This window comes from Budorcas taxicolor, chromosome 19, assembly GCF_023091745.1.
Source record: "Budorcas taxicolor isolate Tak-1 chromosome 19, Takin1.1, whole genome shotgun sequence".
NCBI lineage: Eukaryota > Metazoa > Chordata > Mammalia > Artiodactyla > Bovidae > Budorcas > Budorcas taxicolor.
The window spans coordinates 60,686,644-60,711,719 of record NC_068928.1 but is presented as its reverse complement, the minus strand read 5'-3'; the positions used below and the strand labels follow the sequence as shown (position 1 = coordinate 60,711,719).

General features: G+C 47.6%; 1 protein-coding gene across 1 annotated transcript in view; it reads right to left on the bottom strand.

Moving 5' to 3' along the window:
- ABCA6 (ATP binding cassette subfamily A member 6) overlaps positions 1-25,076 on the bottom strand; it is a 61,263-nt gene that overhangs the window by 7,461 nt on the left and 28,726 nt on the right. Inside the window, exons 16-30 of the mRNA XM_052658929.1 lie at positions 24,312-24,451; positions 22,638-22,754; positions 20,992-21,175; positions 19,804-19,970; positions 18,973-19,106; positions 17,908-18,045; positions 14,983-15,090; positions 13,289-13,462; positions 12,952-13,065; positions 9,872-9,991; positions 7,937-8,014; positions 6,683-6,774; positions 5,036-5,138; positions 3,869-3,986; positions 110-201 (exon numbers count right to left, since the gene is read on the bottom strand). Of these exons, the coding sequence (XP_052514889.1) occupies positions 110-201; positions 3,869-3,986; positions 5,036-5,138; positions 6,683-6,774; positions 7,937-8,014; positions 9,872-9,991; positions 12,952-13,065; positions 13,289-13,462; positions 14,983-15,090; positions 17,908-18,045; positions 18,973-19,106; positions 19,804-19,970; positions 20,992-21,175; positions 22,638-22,754; positions 24,312-24,451 (1,879 nt within the window). The remainder of the gene's footprint in view (positions 1-109; positions 202-3,868; positions 3,987-5,035; positions 5,139-6,682; positions 6,775-7,936; positions 8,015-9,871; positions 9,992-12,951; positions 13,066-13,288; positions 13,463-14,982; positions 15,091-17,907; positions 18,046-18,972; positions 19,107-19,803; positions 19,971-20,991; positions 21,176-22,637; positions 22,755-24,311; positions 24,452-25,076) is intronic.

Here is a 25,076-nt window from a genome sequence, read left to right as displayed (position 1 = left end):
TACAGGAAGCTATTAAACCACTCACAGCACAGCCTCACAAGGACGTCACCTCTGTTACAGCATGTCTACTTGGGGAGCGGAAACCCCATCTTCATCTGCGCTACGCTACCTCTCCAGCCGTTGGCGTCGTCATCCCAGATATCATTCTGACAGACGAGCTTTTACCAGCACCGCTAGGTCCCAGCAACCCCAAAATTTCTCCTGAAAGAGAGGCACCCGCCATCAGGACTGGAAGTCAAACAATAACATAAATCTGCTTCTTCAGCAGCTTTCTGAGATACACGTTCAGCTCCATTGCCATTTTGAAATTTACATCATATGTGTAATTCATGTCGCCAAAACATGTTCTTTAACCCCTATAATTAGATAAAACATTTTGAAAAAAAGCTTAGAGACTGACATTTGCTGTCCATATATGGGTCTTTCTTCAGACTACTTTTCCAGTGGAAAAAGGTGCCCATAATTTTTTATACGGCTGACGGCTGACCTGCTGAGGACCTAAGCAATTCCCAAACCTGGGGAGCCAGGCACCTTTCCTCCGTCTCAAACTCCACCACCTGTGTCTGAGTCATTATCATCTTTCATCTGTGATGGTACGATGATATGAAAGCCTCTTAACTTGTCCACCACCCAAATTCATGGACAAATAATAGCCAGGGTGAAATATTTTTCAAAGTATCAATTAAATGGTGACAAAAACCCTCTAGAGGCATTCTGCTCAACTGGCCTGAAATCTAAACTCCGTTGTTGTTCACGCCAGACCCCGCGGGCACTGCTCACCTCTGACAGCATCCCTTCCGATCACAGAGCATCTGCTGGCCCCTCTGAGCGCCTTACCCACTCCAAAGGCACGCCTGGGTCTGAGCCCTCGCTGTTTCCTCCGTCTGGGATGCTCTTATCTCTGCACGTGAACATCGCTGGTACCTTCTTATCATCTAGTGCTGAGCTCTGCCAAGTCGCTTCAGTCGTGTCTGACCCTGTGTGAACCCCATGGACTGCAGCCCGCCAGGCTCCTCTGTCCATGGGTTTCTCCAGGCAAGAATACTGGAGTGGGTTGCCATGCCCTCCTCCGGGGATCTTCCCGACCCGGGGACTGAACCCAGGTCTCTCCTGTCTCCTGTGCTGGCAGGTGGGTTCTTTATCACTACACTGACCTGAAGCCTGTCATCACCTGGATTTGGCCTAACTGTCTCTGCTCAAGAAAAGTCTTCCCTAACCCTAAGCTAGGGAAACCACTAGACCATTCAGGTATGACTTAAATCAAATCCCTTATGATTATACAGTGGAAGTGAGAAATAGATTTAAGGGACTAGATTTGATAGAGTGCCTCATGAACTATGGAATGAGGTTCGTGACATTGTACAGGAGACAGGGATCAAGACCATCCCCATGGAAAAGAAATGCAAAAAAGCAAAATGGCTGTCTGGGGAGGCCTTACAAATAGTTGTGAAAAGAAGAGAGGCGAAAAGCAAAGGAGAAAAGGAAAGATATAAGCATCTGAATGCAGAGTTCCAAAGAATAGCAAGAAGAGATAAGAAAGCCTTCTTCAGCGATCAATGCAAAGAAATAGAGGAAAAGAACAGAATGGGAAAGACTAGAGATCTCTTCAAGAAAATTAGAGTTAGCAAGGGAACATTTCATGCAAAGAAGGGCTCGATAAAGGACAGAAATGGTACGGACCTAACAGAAGCAGAAGATATTAAGAAGAGGTGGCAAGAATACACAGAAGAACTGTACAAAAAAGATCTTCACGACTAAAATAATCACGATGGTGTGATTACTCATCTAGAGCCAGACATCCTGGAATGTGAAGTCAAGTGGGCCTTAGAAAGCATCACTACAAACAAAGCTAGTGGAAGTGATGGAACTCCAGTTGAGCTGTTTCAAATCCTGAAAGACGATGCTGTGAAAGTGCTGCACTCAATATGCCAGCAAATTTGGAAAACTCAGCAGTGGCCACAGGACTGGAAGAGGTCAGTTTTCATTCCCATCCCAAAGAAAGGCAATGCCAAAAAATGGTCAAACTACCACACAATTGCACTCATCTCACACGCTAGTAAAGTAATGCTCAAAATTCTCCAAGCCAGGCTTCAGCAATATGTGAACCGTGAACTTCCAGATGTTCAAGCTGGTTTTAGAAAAGGCAAAGGAACAAGAGATCAAATTGCCAACATCCACTGGATCATGGAAAAAGCAAGAGAGTTCCAGAAAAACATCTATTTCTGCTCTATTGACTATGCCAAAGCCTTTGACTGCGTGGATCACAATAAACTGGAAAATTCTGAAAGAGATGGGAATATCAGACCACATGACCTGCCTCTTGAGCAATCTGTATGCAGGTCAGGAAGCAAGAGTTAGAACTGGACATGGAACAACAGACTGGTTCCAAATAGGAAAAGGACTACGTCAAGGCTGTATATTGTCACCCTGCTTATTTAACTTCTGTTCAGAGTACATCATGAGAAACACTGGGCTGGAAGAAGCACAAGCTGGAATCAAGATTGCCAGGAGAAATCTCAATAACCTCAGATATGCAGATGACACCACCCTTATGGCAGAAAGTGAAGAGGAACTAAAAAGCCTCTTGATGAAAGTGAAAGAGGAGAGTGAAAAAGTTGGCTTAAAGCTCAACATTCAGAAAACGAAGATCATGGCATCTGGTCCCATCGCTTCATGGGAAATAGATGGGGAAACAGTGGAAATAGTGTCAGACTTTATTATTTGGGCTCCAAAATCACTGCAGATGGTGATTGCAGCCATGAAATTAAAAGACAGTTACTCCTTGGAAGGAAAGTTATGACCAACCTAGATAGCATATTAAAAAGCAGAGACATTACTTTGCCAACAAAGGTCCATCTAGCCAAGGCTATGGTTTTTCCAGTGGTCATGTATGGATATGAGAGTTGGACTGTGAAGAAAGCTGAGCGCTGAAGAATTGATGCTTTTGAACTGTGGTGTTGGAGAAGACTCTTGAGAGTCCCTTGGACTGCAAGGAGATCCAACCAGTCCATTCTAAAGGAGATCAGTCCTAGGTGTTCATTGGAAGGACTGATGCTAAAGCTGAAACTCCGATACTTTGGCCACCTCATGCAAAGAGATGACTCCTTTGAAAAGACTCTGATGCTGGGAAGGATTGGGGGCAGGTGGAGAAGGGGACGACAGAGGATGAGATGGCTGGATGGCATCACGGACTCGAAGGACGTGGTTTTGGGTGAACTCCAGGAGTTGGTGATGGACAGGGAGGCCTGGCGTACTGCGATTCATGGGGTCACAAAGAGTCAGACACGACTGAGCGACTGAACTGACTGACTGAACCCTAAGCTTCCCTGGTGGCTCAGATGGTAAAGAATCCACGTGCAATGCATGAGACCTGGGTTCAATCCACGTGTTGGGGGGATCCCTGGAGAAGGGAATGGCAAGCCTCTCCAGTATTCTTGCCTGGAGAATCCATGGACAGAGGAGCCTGGTGGGCCACAGTCCATGGGGTCGCAAAGAGTCGGACACGACTGAGCAACTGAGGCTTTCCGCCTCCAGCCCTAAGTGAACGTGGCCCCGAGTCACTCAGGTCATTTCACAGATTTGAATGTTCCCTGTAGAACCTGCCAGTGTGACATCTGAAACTTCTCTTGATAAGTCATTTTTGTCTACTGACCCCTCTGGGGATGCAAAAGCTATGAGGTCATGCATTTGTTTATTTGTTTCATAATTATCTTTCCGGATTCTTAAACAGCCCCTGGCACACTCAAAAAAACATATGTTGAATGAGTGAATGAATGCTTCAACAAATACAACGGTGTCGATAACCTCGATGTTCAGGGGGTATTATTTCTAAAAATAATGGCGAATTTAAACAGTGACTGTTCCGAACCTTTTTTAACACAGAAGGAGATGTTTCTCACTGCTGTCTTCTTCCTCCTTCTTGAAAAGCACCTTTTCTTCTGGCCTGCATATTCTTTGTGCAGACAGCTAGCAATTATGACCGGTTTCTGGAACAGAGAACAGCGTGAGTTTCCCCTTAAGCAGCAGTCACTTTTCATTTCTGTGCTCTGCCTCCTGGAACCTCTCTTGCCCTCTGTCATGAACCAAACCATGTTTGCGTCAAGGGCAATCCACGTTGCTTGTCTCAAATGCAGCATGCACTCGTGGGTGCTGACAGTACTTCTTGCTAAAAACAGATGAATGAGTAGAGAATATAAATATTACTCAGTTATAAAAAGAATGAAATCATGGCGTTTGCAGCAACATGGGTGGATCCAGAGATGGTCACACTAAGTGAAGGTGAGTCAGAAAGATACAGACAAATGTCACATGAAATCACTTCTACGTGGAATCTGAACTATATCACAAATAAACTTATCTATGAGACAAACAAAAAATCAGTGGACTGAGTATCATTAGTATCAAATGAGTATCAAACAGCATCATTTCAGGCTGGCTGCTTGCCTTTCAATAACAGAAGTATCTAAACTCATGTGAATACCTCCCACATCAAAATCAAAGAGTAATCCTTAAAATCTTAATCTCTACCCGGCATTCTATAACAAATCTCATGTAAATTCTTTGACTCATGAAACTGGGGGTTTGAAATTGCAGCTCTACACATCCAAGGCCATTTTTCTCAAACAAACAAACAAAAAAAGATGAAACCAGTGTGATTTGCATTCTTCTTGGAGCATCAAGGACTTCGAAAGAAGTGCCTGCATATTTAGGAGTTACATAAATGCATGGATTCCCTGGTGGTCAGTAGTAAAGAACACGCCTGCAGTGCAGGAGATGCAAGCCACGCGTGTTCAGTCCCTGGGTCAGGAAGATCCCCCGGAGGCGGGCATGGCAGCGCGCTCCAGTGTTCTTGCCCGGAGAATCCCAGGGACAGGGGAGCCTGGTGGGCTGCCGTCCCTGGGGTCACACAGTCAGACACTGCTGAGCACGACACACACCCAACTCCAGACTTTCTCAACAAAACCCAGCACCTCAACCTCTACTCCTGAGCTGCTGAGCATTCCATTAACACCCATTTTGCCACTTGCGTCCCCACCTCCTCTATTGACGTGTTCAGGGCGGTGGCTGTTCTTATTCTTTCTGCTTGGACATCTTCGTCTTCAGCTACAGGTTTTTCTGCGTTTGAACGAGCATCTCTGCTTTGGGGGGAAATTCTACAGAAAAGATGAAATAGACAGCATGCGATTTTTTTGGTAGGTGTCAAAGATGCCTCAAACATCAGCTTCTCTAACTATCCCTTCCACGCGCCCCCATAGACTTGCACACCCAGCTATAGTTAAAGCGGGTAACCAATGAGCTCCTGCTGCACGTCCAGGGAGCTCAGCATCGTGTGGCAGCCTGGACGGGCGGGGAGCTTGAGGGGGAACGGATACAGGCATATGCTGGGTGGAGTTGCTTTGCTGCTCACCTGAAACTATCGCACTGGGGTCGGCCGCAGCACTTTACGAGGTAAAAAGCTAAAAAAAGTCAGCTTCTCTGTGACTTCCCCATGGTCCTTTCAACAAGCTGGTGATGAGGCTGACTATGGACAGCAAGTCTTCTTTTGCCAGGAAGGTCCACCCCTGCAGTTGAATCCCCTTCTCCGTGTTGCTGTGGTTCTCCTAACGAGTGTCTCTGACCCTTTCAAATTTCTCAGCTTTGAAAATCAGGTCCCCTGCATTCTTCTCTGCTGACTCTGAGCCCATGTTACTCACACCCAGTATCTGCCTGGTATCCTTCACTGTTTGGCGCTTCCCTGGTGGCTCAGAAGCTGCCTGCAGTGCCGGAGACCTGGGTTCGGTCCCTGGGTCAGGAAGATCCCTGGAGAAGGGAATGGCAGCCCCCCGACCCCAGTGTTCCTGTCTTGACTGTGACCCTTACTAGAGTCCCTCCCCTGCTGAAACACTCTGAGTTGTGCTGCCGAACCAGCTCCATCCTATCCCTCTGGTCGGGCATGTGTGAGCCTCTTGAGTGGGCAAAGGGCATATGTGAGTTCTCATTAAAATGCTTTTCTCAGTATATATATTCTATTGAAGTATAGTTGACTTACAATGTTTCAGGTGCATGGCAAGGTGATTCAGTTACACGTACACAGATTTATTATTTTTCAGATTATTTTCCTTTGTTCCTTATTATAAGATATTGACCACAGGTCCCTGTGCTATACAGTAACCCTTTCTTGCTTACAGAATATCTATTTTTTTTTTAGTCAGAAATCTAGCATTCTATGCATATTAAGTCAAACAAGTATTTGAGTTCTCATTAAATTTTTGAGAGCTTGAAAGCTCCCTTCAGCTGACTAATGGCAGAACTCTGCCTGGTGGGGGTGACTTAGTCACTCAGTCGTGTCCGACTCTCGCCACCCCATGGACTATAGCCCGCCAGGCTCCTCTGTCCTTGGGATTCTCCAGGCAAGAATACTGGAGTGGGTTGCCATTTCCTTCTCCAGGAATTCTTCTCGACCCAGGGATCAAACCCAGGTTTCCTGCATTGCAGGAAGATTCTTTTACCGACTGAGCTACAAGGGAAGCCCCTGCCTAGGTGTCCCGTTTCCCGGCAGTTCAGCCAGAAATCCATCGGCCGTGCCGAAAATCAGCACGCTATTCATACTGCATACAAATCAGCACTAAGAGGCCGGGGGTGCAGCCACTCCCTAGGAATATTAAAGTGCAATACGAAGTATGAAATTAACTTTTATCCCAACCTGAAAACAGGATCCTTCTGCATTATTTTCTTTCCACATTTTGCTTCTAGGCATCGCAGGACAAACATGAAGAGCAAAGCCTGAAAGTACGGCTAGGAGCAAAGAAACAGTTACACTGAGGGGTGAGTTCACATCAGAAACATCTGAATCATAGTTTGGGTCTTTTGTCTTCAGATAAAACAGGTGTGAGGCATGTGTACAGATCAGTTCTATAGTGGCAATCTAGCTCGGGGAACCCGCCTTCTTTCCTTCTTCCTGTTGTACAACCGACATCCAGTCTGTCAGCACAGGTGACCTGCTTCTCCTTTCAAAGTTCCCGGGAACCCAGGGCTGCCCCCCACCCTGCCGGGCCGTAATTGCTGACAGTAACACCGAAGCCCCTGGCTGTGGGTCTCTCTTCTTCCCTTGCCCCAAACATCTACTCTCAACACAGCAACGGGAGGGAGCTGTATTTTGAGCATAGACCAGATCACGGCACTTCCCTGAAAACTCCACTGGCTCCTCGCCCTCACAAAGGAAGATCAAAGTCCTGGACGTGACCCAGGATGGCCAAGCCACCCCCTCTGTTCACCCTCACTCAGCTCAGTTACCTCTGTGACCTTCACTCTCCCCTGTGGCTACCCTGCCCCACCCACCTGGCCACCCGCCTGCATCAAGCCAGGGTCACTCTCCCGCCTCCTCCGGGAATCTTCCTCCCCGTGATGTCCCCACAGCTCGCTTCCTTGCCTCCTGCGGGCCTTTATTTTTGAAGTCCATCCTTTCGCACAGCATGTCATTCACTTAGTTTATTATGTGCCTCCTTCCACCAGAATTGAAGCCCCATGAGGTCAAGGTCACTAGTTTTGATCTATGCCTAGGAAAGTACTGCCACATATGCACAGACACTAATTTTCTTCAGCCCACATACACCGGTATAATCATTTTCCCTTTTCATTTTTATTTTTTACTTTTGCTTTGTTTCTCTCTAATTGCAACGGATTTAAGTTGCATTGCGTGGATTTCTTTCCAAACTCTCAAATTTGAGAGGCAGTAGACAGGATAAACAAGAAAACCTAATTGTATACGGCATTCTGGATTTGCATGTGAGAAGTAACTAGAACGTAAAATCGTATCTGAATGTGATTGCTTTGTCTAAGACTATCTTAAAAACACTTTCAAAGTTGGTACACTTCAGACAAGATCAAAGAGTTACTACGGTAAATGATAACCCCCCCCCCCAAAAAAGTGGGCAGTGAGGTAGAAAAGCCATCTTACTATTAGGCACACCAGAAAGTCAGCTGCACTCAGGTCATAATTTGCCTCTTGATATTTTATCCTGTATCGAGGGATTCTCTGCAAAGACCAAAAAAAAAAAAAAAAAAGGTCAATGGAAATTCATCAGCATTCTTATTTGCATTTAATTAACAGGGAATTTTACATATTGGAGATTTCTCTCATTAAGTCTGATTCCCACTATGTGCCCTGGTGACAAGCAATTCCCCACAGAGAAAAGAGAGGACCCCTACCCAACCCTGCCTGCCTCTCCAAGGAGGTGACTTAAGTCTGTCCATCTCTTCCTTCTATTTTTCCTTGATATTTTGGTTTAATGTTTGCTGACCGTCTACTCAAGCATAACAGACAGAGGGGTCTACACGGTGAATGGTTCTAGGGCTCCACCTTTGCCCTAAATGGCCCCAGGAGCCATCCTGGGTCCCAGGGGCGACTGCTTCCACCACAATAATTAGTCCCATCCTGTGATTCTTTCTTCATCAGCAACGCATTCAGAAAGTCACTCATTCCTCCCCAGCCGTGTGCGTGACACACGTGGGTTGGTGTATCTCACCTCACAGGGCGACTTGCATCTTAGGAGAGAAACGCTCCGCGTGAAGGAATGAGTTTGCAGTAGGGAATTCCAGGCAGTGCCAGTGAGGGAAAGGACAGTCTGCAGCGGACTTCCCGGGTCCCTGGGAGCACACGGGGTCAGGGGGGCCCTCGAGACTCCCTTTAAGCCACCACCTCCTGGCAGACGGCGTGCTCCTGGCCGAGCTCTCCCGCTCGCCTCGCTGTCCGGCTCTTCCTGTGTGAAGCGCCTCTGCCTCCTCAGCGCCCCATGCACCCTCTCCTGCGTCCCTGCCTTGGCCTCCTCCACCTGCCCCCGCCCACCGTTCAGGACCCAGCAGGGTCCTTGGGCTCCCCAGGGACCCAGCTGGGCTCGGAACCTTGCCCTCGCCCCTCGCTGTCTCCTTGGCAACCTCGAGGCCCCTGGCGCTGACCGGCTGAGGCTGCTCTGCCTTTGTCTCCACTAAACTGTGAAAGGAGGACCAGTGCCACCTGCTTGCTGTGGTGCCTTAACTACTGGGACAGTGCATAGCAAAGCTGTTGCTTGGTGTTCAGTCGCTCAGTCGTGTCTGACTCTTTGTGACCCCATGGACCGCAGCACCCCAGGCCTCCCCGTCCATCACCAACTCCTGGGGTTTACTCAAACTCATGTCCACTGAGTTGGTGATGCCATCCAACCATCTCATCCTCTGTTGTCCCCTTCTCCTCCTGCCCTCAATCTTTCCCAGCATCGGGGTCATTTCCAAAGACTGGAAATGACCACCTTCCCATCAGGTGGCCAAAGTATTGGCGCTTCAGCATCAGCTCACTTCTATTTCTCAATGAGTAAGTGTTATTGTATGGGAGTATATGCTCACACTGGATAATGAATACCCAAGGAATCAGGCAATGTGTTTCTATCTGGCATTCATTTTAAATGCATTTGACAATGCTTACGTTTTATAAAGTGCACATGGCAGATGCTTTTATTTTTATTTTTTGGCTGCCCGGTATGCTTTTTGGGATCTTAGTTTTCTGACCAGGGATTGAACCTGGGCCCTCCACCGTAAAAGTGCTGAGTCTTAACTGCTGCCTGCCAGTAATTCCTGGCAAAGCTTTCAAAATGGCTTTATTGTGGTTAAATTCTCATGCCATACAATTCATTCATTTTAAGTGTACGATTCAAAGCTTTTTAGTAAATTCGCAGAGCTGCAAGAGCATCACTGCAAGTCGACTTAGGAACATTTCCACCACCCCAAAGAGACACCTACTCCTTTCCCCCCTCAGCTCCCAGGAAAACACCAGCCTGCTGTCTGTTTTTGTAGATTTAGGCAAAGGACTTTAATAGGCTGCACATTCAAAATTAATGGCACATTTGATAACATTTCTTACCTGTTGCAAAAAAGCTGTAAATCCACTCAAGGTTGCCGAGGGAACTAAAGTCATGCAAGTTATCAGGACAGGGACGTCTGGAGCAAATAGCATGATGATGCCAAATGAGATGACCGTGACCTACAAGGCAAGGGGGAACACGTTAGCGCCGCCACACACACTCCGCCCACTGATACTTGAGGAAATGCGTGAGATGGCAGGCGCTCTGATCAAATACATGGGAGCTTTCCCTCGTGCAGGCACAGTCCTTTCAGAGGGAGGAGGGAAGGGAAGAGATTTTGTTATGAGAAAGTGTATGACCTTCCTCTCCTAACAGGAAATTCTTAGAGGGAAAATCTGGAGACGAAGGTGAGAGCTAAATTGTTCAGACTCACTGAGACCTCAGTTTTATCCCGAGTCGGTCACTAATTTTTGTGTGACTTTAAATAGGTTACTTGATACAAACTATTATGTACAGGACGGATAAACAAGGTCCTGCTACAGCGCACGGGGAGCGACGCTCCATGTCCTGCGATAAACCACAACGGGAAAGAAAGTATATATGTGACAGCCACTTTGCCGAACAGCAGAAATTAAACTCAACACTGCAAATGAGCTACACTTTAATAAAAAAAATTTAAGAAAAGAAATTATAAAGGATTAAAGCATCAAAGAAAAACAATCCAAAAGCCGCATAATTTTTTCCTTCCATAAAATGAGGAGAATTATGTTAGATAATCGTCATTATTTTTCAAATCTGACGTTTCAATATTCCGTAAATATGTGGTTACTTTTCAGTGGTATAAAAAATGAAACTGACAATGTAAAGAAAAAGGGAAATAATCAGAAAGCATGACACTGTAACACTGTGGTGTGTTTTTCATATTGTGAGGAAAGAAATTTTTAGTTTGCAAAATTTACTTTGTTTTTGCAATACTGCTTTGTCTTATTTTCATCCATAATAAATTTACAATGAATTGGCAATAAAGGGGAAAAAAAGATCTCCAATCATTTGAAGATACATTTCGATTTGAAACAATGTAGTTTTTTGGTGTCAAAAGTTCAGTTCTTTGCTGTGGTTCTTTATTTGCTAAGGCTTACTTACTCACACGATAGTGAGAAGGTCTTAGTCATCGTATTAATCCACAAACCTAACAGGAAAGGCCTTGGTATCATCATGCCTCTCCTTAGAAACAACAAAGCCAAATTTCCTTGTTTGTTCGTTTATTCGCTTGCTGCTGAGGAATTCACGGTACGACAGTGCAGACTCCAGCCCGCTTCTACCAGGCGCTGGGGGAAGCCTGTCCTCACCAGCCCTGCGTCCCTTACTATGTCCAGAACTGGCCGAGGGACGAGGGGAGACGAGGGGACGGTCTCTGCTCTCTAAGTGGAGAGACACGGAAGCTCCACTCTGGCAAAGTCTGATGTTTCGAGTTCTGGAAGCGCTGTCATACGCTGTTGTAGTTGACACACTTTGGAATCTGCTGAGAAAACTCTTTCTCATTTTTCCCAACTGAAAGCATCACTGCAGAGGCCCGCTCCCGCAGCGAAAGCCGAGGGGGAGGCGCGGTTCTACCGGAGAAGCTGAGTGAGTCCTCATCTGAGAGGCTGTCGCATCTGTGCAGACAGGGTGAGTGGTGAGTGCCTGGCAACCCGACGGCTGCCTTCTCCCTCGACACACCGCAGTGGGCATTCGTCTAGAAGTGCATTTACTAAGTCTCAGCCTGGAGCAGTTTCTGCTCAACGAGAGCCAACAGAGTGACTGGGCAAAGACAGAAAGAAAAAGGAAGTGCGACTCTGGGCTGCTGGTGACCTAGGACTGAAGACCAGTAAACTCAAAGAGCAGCTCCGAGGCTGCTCACACTAGGATGGCTGAGTCCTCACTCACTCTGCAGGGGCAGACCTGTCAGAGGCCCTGCTGGCCAAGAACCCTGACGCCGCCTGAACGCCAGCCCCGAAAGAGACTTTGTTCACAGCCGAAACGACGAGAAAACACAAAGTGTGCGCACGGATGTTTTGTCCACCTTTTCTGGACGTATGCAAACCAAGAGTACGGGCTGAAAAGAAATCAACTGTCAGTCAGCCTGACATCTGTTCCGCTTACCCAGCTTCTGGGTTTACATTGTGCAGTATTATTAAGTCTGTTGGCTGGAAAAAAAAAAAAAAAAGAGTTCTCACGGCAAAGTACAAATGGAAAGACTTTGGTGTACCAAATTTTCATGACTGTCTCAAAATCAGTCTTTCAAATAAAGTATCTCTATAGACACTACCAGCTGAATACTGAGAAATACTGGGTTGGCCAAAAAGGTTCGCTTGGGTGCTTCCATAACATCTTAACTTTTTGGCCAACCCAATACCACCTAGAGATGTCTGCTAAGAAAGGGTGAGTCAACAGCTAGCTGCTGACCAGGACAATCCGCTGCCAACGTCTTACAGAAATCAGTGGATGACACCATACGCATTTTCTTAGCAGGTAGACTTTGGTTGGGTTCCTCTCATGATTTCAAGACTCCTACTCCAAGAACTGAGAGCTGTGTATGCAAGACTTTCAGCCAGCAGCTGAGGAGTTCAGCTAAAAGGCACCTGAAATGCTGGGACCAGGCAGCCCCAGAGTTTTGATAAAACCTTTCCATCCAAGTTTTCCGCGATCTTACGTGCTTAGTTGCTCAGTCACGTCCAGCTCTTCTGCAACCCCAGGGGCTTCCCAGGTGGCGCTACTGAAGAGCCCGCCTGCCAGTGCGGACGCAAGAGAGACAGTTTCGATCCCTGGGCAGGGAAGAAGGGAATGGCCACCCACTCCAGTGTTCTTGCCCGGAGAATCCCGTGGACAGAGGAGCCTGGCGGGCCACAGTAAGGTCACAAAGAGTCGGACAGGACGGAGCAACACAGCAGGCACGGCACACGAACCTTCTCTGTAAATTCGAGTCAAGGTCGTACACGAATTCTCCAGGAAGATCACTGACTCCGTAACATGTTACACTCGCTCCCCTCTCTAGGGTGTGATTTTAAGGTATTGGTTGTCCCCATTGCTCAAGGCAAACGTGACTGTCTTTAATGTTACGCTGAAAGTTTAAAAAAGAACTGTTTGTGTAAATACTTACTACATAGAAGCAAAATGACCAAAGGCCGCTATTTTTTCTCCTCTTACGAAAAACAAACGCTATCACGTATGTCAGGAAGACAAGTGAAGCTGCATAACCAAGCGTCATGACAACCTGAAGATAATAGAAAGAAACAGCATAGTCAAAAAAATGAAACAGTAACTGAGGGAGAGGTTACAAGCATTGCTTACTTCTCATTACACATGCACTCTGCAGGGTTCTGCTTGGGTGTCTGACAAACTAAAAATGGAAACGTCATGACTATATGAAACCACATCAGTGTGAAAGTTTACTAGGAGTTGCTGTGTAAGATATTGTCTGTGCCATTGTTACTTACCAAAGCAAATATAACTCGACTTGTGAGATAAATGTACACCATGTTCGCTAGGTAGAAAATCAAATACATGGAAAGGAGAATGAGACTGTAGAGGCTGACATCCACCAGCGCCTGCCCACACCAGTACGCAGAGGGGAAGAGGCCAGAGACCCACAGCTGGGACTTGGTTCTCTTCTGATGGAAAACCAAAGCAGAAACATGGATTCAGTTGAAATTCAAATCCAAAAAAAAAGCACATCAGGTGATTTTCAACGGTAAATATAATCTAATATTCTAACACGTTAAAAAAAAAGGTTTAAGTGTCTTGAAGTGAACCATTTTGTGAAGACTGTGTTGAACTTGTCACAACACCGCTTCTGTTTTATATTTTGTTTTTTTCACTGTCAGGCACACGGGATCTTAGCTTCCTGACCAGATACTGAACCTGCACCCCATGCACTGGAAGGCGAAGTCTTAGCCACTTGGACCACTAGGGAAGTCCCTAAATTTTAAAAAAATCTAATATTTTTAAAAGTTTAATATTTTAATCTGCTTCCTGGGCTTTCCTTGTGCCTCAGCTGGTAGAGAATCCACCTGCAATGCAGGAGACCTGGGTTCGATCCCTGGGTTGGGAAGATCGCCTGGAGAAGGGAAAGGCTTCCCACTCCAGTATTCTGGCCTGAAGAATTCCATGGACTATATAGTCCATGGGGTCACAAGAGTTGGACACGACTGAGCGACTTTCACTTTCACTTTTTCAATATCTTAATTACGTGCACCGCTTTTAGGGAGCCGATGACAGAAGAGCCAGTTGCATCAAGGTGGACGTTTAAACACGAGAATTGTTTTATCTGGCAGGTTTGAAGAATAAATAGAACAGTAGCCTCCTAATGATCAAAGTCCGAATCAGTCTCCTTCAAAAGCAATGCTATTTTGTCATCCCGAGAACAGTAAATTCTCCATTATCTAAATATACTCCTGGATAATAACTGACTCAGATGGTAAGAGATGACCTGTTTAAATCTGATAGGACTTGTCTTGCCTCCATAATGGGTGTGACCCAACACAAATACAACCAAAAAACTGTATTCTGCACAATGGCAAGTGGATTAAAGTCTTAACTGTGGTCCTCAATTTCAGTATCAATGATTTCTTCCCTGTGGTTAGGAAATACTGTGGTTGAAAGGTTTATCACATTCCCCTTTGAAGGTTTAGATTTTGAGTGCCCGCCAGACTGTTGCCCTTTTCCTATCATTTTGAAGTAACAAGCGCTTTGTGTTTTTAGAAGTAACTTCTCTGCTGCTGCTGCTAAGTCGCTTCAGTCACGTCCGACTCTGTGCGACCCCATAGATGGCAGCCCACCAGGCTCCTTTGTCCATGGGATTCTCCAGGCAAGAGTACTGGAGTGGGGTGCCATTGCCTTCTCTGATGCATGAAAGTGAAAAGTGAAAGTGAAGTCACTCAGTCGTGTCCAACTCTGTGCGACCCCAGAGATGGCAGCCCACCAGGCTCCTTTGTCCATGGGATTCTCCAGGCAAGAGTACTGGAGTGGGGTGCCATTGCCTTCTCTGAAATTTTCTGACTTGATAGAAATAATATTGAACTGCATTATCTGAGTTAAACACGTTACAGTGTTTTCCTGTGAGAAAACCCATGGCACTGAACACAGAATGACTGGGGCCCCGGCGTTTTTCTTCCCTCCTCCCTCTTCTTACTTTGTAATCGCTGACACTGCTCATGGCGATGTAAGGAGACAGGCTGCACGTGACAAAAAACAAGAAGAACGAGCCTTGGGGGAGCCCCGTCCAGAGCAGCGCGTGGCCCTGTGAACAGAAGGCACGCTTGGTGGGCACACGAGGAGAAGCAGCACAGAGTCACACCAGGAAGCCGTGGTATGACGGTGCAAGTCGATGCCACCTCAACAAAACAATTCATTAACCACATCCATACAGTGAAGTGCTTAAAGCCAGTGAGCATTTGTAAAAAAGGAAAGAAATACTGATCTTCACAAAAGCCCGTGCTTCTGGAAGTACTGAAAAATCAAACACGCACAGCTAGTTCCCCGATCTCCACCCACGGAGGCCGGGGGCAGGGGCGGGGAGAAGCTCCTGGTCACTCAACGTGATGCTTCAACTCCGAGGGAAAAAACAGAAGTGAAAAATGACTCAGAACCATTTCAGGGCATGTATCGAAAGAACGGAAAGTAGAGACCCATGCGCACTGTTCACAGCAGCGCTGTTCACAGGAGCCAGGTGGACAGAAGCAGCCACGAGTCCTCAGGCAGATGAACGGGTGTGCACGAGCAGAATCGTTCACCCTTAGAGGAGGACGTCCTGTCGCACGCTGCAACACGCGTGAACTGAGGGGGTGTCAGGGAAGCGGGAAGGAAGCCAGGCAAGAGACACGCGTGCTGGTCAGATTCCCAGAAAGAGCCGCAGAATGGGGGTCAGGAGGGGCCGCGAGGGGCGGGGAGCAGGGAGTCTTGTTTGGCGGAGATAAAGCGCTAATTCCACAGGACAGAAGAGTTCCGGAGATCTGACCCACGACGGTGTGAATATACTGAGCACTTCCGAAGTGCACCCTTAAAAACGCCTAGATGAAATGATAGCTGGTGGAATCTGCTGTGCGGCTCAGGGAGCTGAAACAGAGGTGACAGCCTCGGGGGTGCGGTGCGGTGGGAGACGGGGGGTTTCTGGAGGTGGGGGGGTCTATGTATGCCGATGGCTGGTCCATGTTGACACCGACACTATACCGGAAAGCGATTATCCTTCAATCAAAAATAAAGACATTTTAAGACATGACTAGATGGTAAGGTTTTGTGTTACAGGACTTCTTTTAAACCACAATACAAAAAATAATAATTGAGGAACAATGAGAGAAGTTGATCATTCGGGCCTGAGCAACCGTCTTCCCCAGCAAACCTAGTGATGAGGAGGTGAAGATACCGGTAGCTGAGTGGGAGCTTCTGAAGCACAGACTTGAAAGGAAACCCCTCTGCACTAAGCCCACCATCAAAGAGAGAAACTTGAACTCATTTCCCGCAAACTGGTGTCTGAGTCTGGCCTTCAGCTCGGGGCGGGGGCTTCCCAGGTGGTGCTAGTGGTAAAGAGCCCGCCTGCCAGAGCAGGAGACGTAAAGAGATTTGGGTTTGATCCCTGGGTCCAGAAGATCCCCTGGAGGAGGGCACAGCAGCCCACTGCAGTCTCAGCCTGGAGAATCCCATGGACAGAGGAGCCTGGTGGGCTACAGTCCTTGGGGTCGCAAAGAGTCAGACACGACTGAGTGACTTAGTACACACAGGTACAGGGCTGCCTCCAGGATTAATTACAGGAGGCCAGGGCAGTAGTAGCCTATCTCAAAATCATTCTCAAACTTTCCTTCAGGCTTTGGAAGCTACATCTACAAATTCTAATGTTTCAGCAGATGGGAGAACACGTCACTGTTTTTCTGCGAATGGCTGGAAGGAGAAAGGTATGCACCTCCAGGGATGTCTAAGAGAATAACCTTGGGGCCTTGGTCCATTTTGATCCTGAACAAATACGCAATAAAATGAGGAAACTCAATGACCAAGAGGGGCTGTAGCCCCCTCGGTCTACCTGGTGGCTCCCCTGTCTGCAGGATCCCTTCAGACCCCCTTGTCCGGCCACTGCCCAGCGCTCACGGCCAGCGGCGGCTTCAGCGCAGCTCAGTCTGCCCCGTCTGCCCCGTGTGAGCCCAGCGCCATAAAGCAGTGGAGGCCCAGACTGAGCTCAGCCCTCCATCACAGACCGGGCTCACGCCTCTGATGGCTCCATTTCCAATCGTGTGTCTCGCTCTCCCAACCTCCTGGTTTGGCACAGGCAGGGTCCGCTTCGGGAGATCCCTCCAGGGCACCGGTCGGGGTCTAATCAGAAAGCCTTCACCACCTTCAGTACTTAAAGCAGAGGGAAGTCAGTCACGCAAGGGTTACACGGGTGGGGAGAGTGGAGGAAACAAGGGTAAGGAAGCCGTTGTCCCTTCCGGGTTAGAAGGCGAAGGGGAGGTGATGTGACCGGAGCCCACGGTGTGTGGCCTTTCTGCCCTCCTGGCTCCGATCCCTGCTTTCTGCTGTGTAAATCCAGGCTACAGCTGGCTGACAAAGCCCCCTGAGAACGTGGCTCTGGGTATCAGACACCCTTGCGATGCAGAGCAATGATGGGTGAGTAAAGGGACGGATCCCAAGGAAGATGGCCCCAAAGCCGGCAGATTCTCCTTCGTTTCAGTCAACCCACTAGCCGCGGAGTCAATGAAGGGCCCACCACCAAGTGATACTGGCTTTACAAGATTCTAAAGCTGGTTACCAGGGCTCCCGACTTCCAACCCATTGTACACACACACACACACACACACACACACACACACACAGACTCACTCTCTGTCTCCAAGACACTTCTGCAGTCAAGCTTGTAGTTTTTCAGAAGATTCCCTAAGAGACTATCACAGAATACTGGGAAATATCCCTCCTGCAAACCCTTTAGTAATAACTTAGGAAAAATCATATGTTGCCAAGTATAGCCTGATTGAAAAATTAAGACGAAACGGTTTTTAGGACTGACGCCCCAGAGGACCCGTAGCAATTACTCAACAGCCCAAGAAGGTAAACGAGGAAACCCAGCACTTACCAAAGGGTATGCGCTTCTCTCGGTCCGAATGCGCCGCGTTTGATTGAACATCCGAAGCAGCGCGTTGCTGACGACGCTCACGAGGACGGGAAAGCAGTGCAGCCTCCTGGTGTTGCACACGACTGAGAACTGATAGTCCTTCCCAGGAAACAAAGACAAACAGCGTCACGCTGGTTCCACGCCACTGAAGAAGAGAGCGCTCGGCAGCGGCGCTTCTGGCTGTGTGACCACCTCTGGGTGAGCTGGCCTTTCTGCGCATCGCTCTTCTCTTTTGTGGGGGGGACAGGGAATGGGCTGGGATATGGCTTAAGTGAGATCATGTACAGTGGGTTCTGGTGGAAGTACAACTGGCAATACGCATTTTTATCAGCACTACTGACTTGAAATCATTCATCCTCATTTTGCTTACGAGGAAGTTTCATCAACCAGGATTCAACAGTGGCCCTGACAACGGGACACTGAGCTTTCGGAGAGCAAGCAAAGGAACCCTGACTTTCCGGGTAGGAAAATCATGGAATCTGGCCCCAGCTTTCCACTGGGATGTAAACTCAGTCTTACTTAGGATTGGGGTGTATTTTCAACAGTCTTATTCCTGTGAAAGGGTTTCTATTATCACTTGCACTCTTTTACCCAAATTGAAACATATTGAACAATAAACTGAGAGCACTTTCCTCCCAGAGATTTCATGTGATTATTATAGTATTTAATGTATTTTCTCAATATATAAAAATATCACTTGGGTAGTTCGTCATTAAATGGGATTTCTTAAATTCATAATTATAGGGGTTGGTACTCAGAAGGTCTGATATTTTACTGAGTCTGAATAATGTAATGATATCTAGGTACCTTCAAATGTAAAAGATCTTATAATTCAAAATTTAAGATAAAAATGTTTTACGACAACTTATTTAAACGTCACGGTTTATTCAGTGATAACCCCACGTGTTTTTGAGTTGTCACTGTATACTAGCTGGGTTGACTTTTCACAGTGTTTACGTCAGCTAAAACGTAGCACTTTAACTGGTTTTCATAAAAGCAAACACAAGAGGCAAGTGGCACGCATACCTTTCGTTTGCCAGAAATGATGATGGCCCCGTTGTAAGACGGATCTTCGGTGCCATTTCTATTTTCAAAGTCATCTACCTCCAAAAGTATATTTTGATGCTTCAGTGACTGTATGAAGTCTTCAATGTTTGATTCTAGCATGAAATCCAGAGCAGAAGGCCACAGAAAGCAAGAACACACGTGACCATTTTTTAAAAATAAACCACACACACAGTCAAGATTTGTAGAATGCCGTGTAAAGGCACGTCTCTGCGGGCAGCAGAAGAATAACAATGCCGGCCCGCAAAGGAGAAGTCACTCCACTGTCTCTGTTATCAAATCTTACGCTTTACCACTGAGCCACCGAAGAAGCCTGAAGTGAACAGTCAGGCAAAACCAACTGCCCATCATTTAGGGGAACAAGATCATGGGTTCTAATCGGTCTTGAATCTTCCTAGATTTTGCTGGAGGGGCATAGGGTATAGCGATGCCATCGTCACGCTATCAGTCGGCGTGTACAGCGTTTCGGGTGTGGTTAGGCTGCTGTAACACAGAGACCTGGACACCGAGTGCTTCTGTGAGTACAGAAACCCGTCTCCATCTCCCAGAAGAGCTGAGGATCCTCAGGCGGATAGACTGGCAGGTCAGGTGAGTTACAGGGCGACCCAGGCTCCCTCCGGCTGTCCCAGCAGCTCCAAAGTCACACAGACACGCACCGCCCCTCACAAGTTCTTTTCCATAAGTGAGGTTTAAACGCACATTTTACCCTCTTATAAGTTGCTTCCCCCCACCTGTGCTATTTAACAATAAAAATCACTATTTTCTGGATTTAAAATTTGTTTTTCTGTTTACCTGTGTTATTGATGATCAATAAGCTGGTACGGGGGTCTTGGGGAAGTTGTCCCGGAGAGAGGAAATACAACTCAGGTTTAAATTCCCAATCAGTGGTTTCATTCAACACAGCATAGAATATGCTTTCCACAATCAAAGGGAACACTGCAACTCCAAACACGAACAGTCTATCAATAAAGAAATATCACCGTATGACTGCCACTGTGACAGGACAGTGTTATTTTTATTAGGTAGTTTATTTAGTTAGTTTATTCAGCCAGACATTTCACAAGTGTTTGCTGGGTGCCATCCATAACTGGTGCTAACGTTTTGAAAGTCACACCTTCACATGCCACGCGTGGGCGCATGCTCAGTCCTACGTCGTGTCTGACTCTCTGTGACCCCGTGGACTGTACCCATGGGATTCTCTAGGCAAGAATACTGGAGTGGGTTGCCATGCCTTCCTGCAGGGGATCTTCCCAACCCAGGGACTGAACCCGAGTCAGTTGCACTGGCAGGCGGGTTCCTAACTGCTGAGCCCCCAGGGAAGCCTGGCACTGGGATATAAGCACAGGCTATCAAACTATGAAAGTTAAACAGACGTGCGGAGAAGGCTGCTCGGGCCCTCACATCGGGCGTCCCCACTGTTGGTGCAACCAAACGGCACATTTATTCATCCTCTGGCAGGAACGCTGCTGGGGGTATTGTGTTCCAGGCTTCTTGTTGGCTTGTCTGCTTTTGTCTTTTTTTAGATCCACAATAGCAGCTTAATTTTTGCTCTTTTTGAAATTCTTTTCCAGTCTGGGTCCTTGTAGAGTGGCGCTCCCTTGCTGTATGGCAGGCCCTTATTGGTTTTCTATTTTTCACGTAGTGCGTGTGTGTGTTCATCCCAGGCCCCAGCCCACCTGCCACCCCCAGCCTTTCTCCTTTGCCAGCTGTAAGCCTTTCCTACTTCTGCGACTCTGCTTCTGTTTTGTAAATAAGTTTGTTTGCACCTTTCTAGAAGATTCCACGTGTAAACAACATGCTCTGTTTGTCTTTCACTTTCTCCCCTCACCAGACAGCCCCTGGGTCCACCTGCTGCTGTCACGACATTGCTCAGGTTTTTATGGCTGAGTAGTATTTAATCGTATCCTAGTTTCAGATTCCCTCCCGTTTAACCCTCTCTTGACACTCACTGTCTAAGAAGCTGCATGCCCCAGTACTCACAGGGTCAGAAGCCCTTTCTTTCCTCTTCTTAACTGTAAGAAACGGAGCCGTGCCATCGCCCAGAACTGCAGCCTCCAGAGGCCCGCGACGCTCACAGCCTTCTGCGTTTCGGGGGCAGAAGGGCAAGGTGGATCCATCTCATGCAGCCGACCCGTGTCCCTGCTCATCTCCTCTTGTTCAAAATCTACACACACGCGCGCACACACAGAATACACGCACATTACTAACGGCATCATGGGCACCACAGCTTTCTCTTTGTAACAATATTAAACGTGGTTTTACAATGTTCCCGGTTACAAAGCAAAGAAGGTCGGAAACAAATGAGGTACGTGATGCCCACATTCAATAAACACGGTGAATTCATACCAAACGTGGAGCTCAGGAAAGATGATCACATTATGCCCAGTCTTTGGAAAGACAGAGAAGGTCTCATATGTGACAATATTCTGAGGATTTCAAGAAATCTCTTCCACAGGAACACCCAATCATGGATGCCTAAATATCTACTTAGAATTTTATGCGGAAAAATTGTCAGATCTGAAACCACCAGATCGGTACCCGATTCCCAAGTACATGCCGTACGGGCAGCATGATTTGGGACGAAGCATCTAACTGCTGTCGGCCTGATTCTCTGGGGTGAAAACGTGTGTCCAGGGCGTCTGTTACAAAGGCTATTCTGTTGCTTGTTAGTTGCTCAGCCGTCTCCGACTTGGCAACCCCAAGGACGGTAGCCCACCAGGCTCCTCTGTCCCTGGGGTTTCTGGGCAAGAATACGGGAGTGGGTTGCCATTTCCTTCTCCAGGGGATCTTCCCGGCCAGGGCTGAACCCACACATCCTGCACTGCGGGAGGATTCTTGACGACTGAGCCACCTGAAAAGCCCGTAAAGGTCATTACAGGAAGGTAATTGCAACACAGCCACACGTCGATCGAAGCGTCTGCCACGAAGGCTGCAAAATGGCAGCTCTTTCTATCATCGTCCATTAAACACATGCTGGGCTTCCCTGGTGGCGCAGCGGTAAGGGATCTGCCTGTCAATGCGAGAGGCCCGCTGATTGAGGCCAGGGTTCAGTCCCTGGGTTGGGAAGATCCCTTGGAGAAGGAAATCACAACCCACTCCAGTATTCTTGTCTGGGAAATCCCATGGACAGAGGAGCCTGGCGGTTTACATGAAGGGGGCTCGCAAAGAGTCGGACATGGCTTAGCAACTAAACCACCACCACCACCAAAACACACCTCAGGAGATTATTGAACCCCTTTCCCCATTAAGGGCTCGGTGGAACTCTGCATATGGACAAGGCAAGGGCAATCTTGACGAGAAACATCTGCTCAGACCTCATGACCCTGTTGGAGAGCCTCTGACATCCTCAGAGCATCCAAGAAGCAGGGATTCTCTGGGAGAGGAGACAGCAGCTAAAAGAGGAAGTGAATCGTTTCTGAAGGGAAGTCTGGGACGTGCCAAGAAGGGACCTGTGTTTAGTCCTAGTGACGACGTGAGGAAAAGGCTGACAGCCCTTCCCAAAGAGCACAATCAGACCTGGAACGTGTCTCGTTCCTTGGCGAGAGCCACACACGACACTCTACATACTAAGCTGGCACATGACCCTTTGGACATTGGTCTTCCTTGACGCATACAAACGGATGTACCTTGCTCAGCCACTGAGTTTCCTTCCAGTTTCGTGACGACTTCATTCAGAGTTGATGTGGAAACCTCATAACTCATCACACCCAGGCTGCAACCCTCATCGAGGTCACCGAAAAGGTCTAAGGCAACAGGAGGGGACAGAGACATCTGAATTCCACGTCGACAGCTAAGCCTAGTGAACGGACCCCTGTCCGAACGATGATGCCGAACGTTGTGCAGAAGCCCCTTCTTTGGAGGCAAAATTTCACCAGGGTGCACTCCCTCTGCGACATGAAGCGGGAGGCCTCCCCACCCACCCGCCCTCGTGCACAAATCCTCTGCCTCCATCATCTGCCTACAGCTCACGACGCGCCCGCAAACTTCGAGGAAAGACGAGTGATCAGAGAGAGCACCACCTTCTCACCAACACCCCACAAATCAACTGTCACCCCACAAATCACCATCGCCCCTCAAGTCGCCGTCGCCCCACAAATCACCATCGCCCCTCAAACCACCGTCACCCCACAAATCACCATCACCCCACAAATCACCATCGCCCCATGAATCACCATCACCCCTCAAGTCGCCGTCGCCCCACAAACCACCGTCGCCCCTCAAGTCACCATTGCCCCACAAACTGCCGTTGCCCCACAAACTGCCGTCGCCCCTCAAACCGCCGTGGCCCCTCAAATCTCTGTCGCCCCACAATCACTGTGCGTTCCTGCTTCTGTTGCTGACTTTCCTTCCGGGTGATCTGCAGCTCTGCCACCCAAAGCTGCCTCTTTGATTTGGGTCCTGACCCCCTCCCCCCTGGGGCTCTCAGGGGCCTCCCCAATTGCCTCCTCCTTTTATCTCCTGCATCATCAGCGTCTGCAAGTACCCGGTCATCCCAAGTCACATGCCAAAATGCTGTAAGGTCACCCACTGAGCAAAGACGTGTGTGCGCGCACACGACAAGCAACAGCAAAGAAAGGAAGCCCCAGCTCCTCCCACCAAAAGCACCCACCGCTCCCAAGATCCGTCTCTTCTGCTCTCTCACTGGTCACTCCTATCCACACATAACCTACACAGACCCAAAGGCTGCCCTCATCCCCCCGCCACCTGCCCAGAAGCTACTGTTGGCAAGCATCAGTGATTCCAATTTTCTTAACTCAGTGAATACGTTTTCTTCGCTGGGGAGGAGTTGTTTGTTTTTATTCTTTTAACTTGGTCTCTCTCTTTTTAAAATTTAGTGACATTCAAAGCTGTTGACTATACCCTCCTTCTGGAAACACTTTCTCCCTTGAGTTAATAAGAGCAAACTCTCGTTTCTCCTCCAACCGCCCCAGGGGCTGCGGATCTCCACCGCACTCTGACCCGTCCTCCACTCTCTCGGGGGTTCAGTCCTATGCCACCTGCCCATTAATCCCGTCCCTTGCATTAAATCCATCTAATACACAGATTCAATAGCTTCAACCCGAATCACTGAGTGAGTGGTCCCCAGATTCAGCTCTCACTCTGCTCTCTGAATTCCTGTATCCCATACCCAACTATCCACTTGGCCGTTGGACAGCTCCACTTGGAAGTTCTCATCTCAGCTTCAGCTCCTTGAGAAACTCAACCCCAAACAAAATCCAAATCCACCACATATGAAAGCTGTAATAACGGTGTGAACACTTGTTCCCAAGTTTGTCCCCTTGTACTTGTACTTAAATTACCTGGAAATTTATTTGTCCTTTCCACAGGCAATGTATACACAAGCTTTTCTTTGCTTTCCGTTTTCAATTTAGCATCAGGGATGTGGTGATTAATGAGGGATGTTATTTTTTCTGGATCACACGTTTCATTTCTGTACAAACTAATATATAAAAGGAAAGACAGTTCATTTGTGTTTTCTCTGCCGCTGCCACAAAAACAGAGCTCTTATCAGATTTCTAGCCTTTGTGTATTAGTTTACTTGGCTTTAGGGAGCAAACAAATGAGGAAATAATAATAGTAATAATGATGTCATCAGTTTGGAAAATCTTGGGATCTATACAGAGATGTATCAGCTCAAAACAAATGCAAGTACACAAAAATAAATAATGCGATTAAAATGATATGTCAAGTATGGAGAGAAACACAGGCAGGCAGGAACATCAGGCAGAAGAGATTTCTTAGGGAAAATAATTATTACATCAGACTGTGCAGATGTTAAAAAATTCGTGTCTAATAGGGAAATCTGCCCTTCACCCATGTTTTGTTTCATCATCAAGGTTTTTTCCAAAAAGTATTGGTTTGGCCTGGACACACTTGCTGGTTAGACACAGTCCTCCGCCCTTTGTCTCCAGATTGACTGCCTGTTGGTGGTAGCTTCTGGAAGGACTTGACTTCGTGTCCTGTGAAAGGATGGCCATCTACCAGAGTCCTGCATGGGTCAGCTGAGGAGATTCAGGGCAGGAAAAGGTCGAGGCCTGTCAGACCACACACAGCCTCAGCCTAGA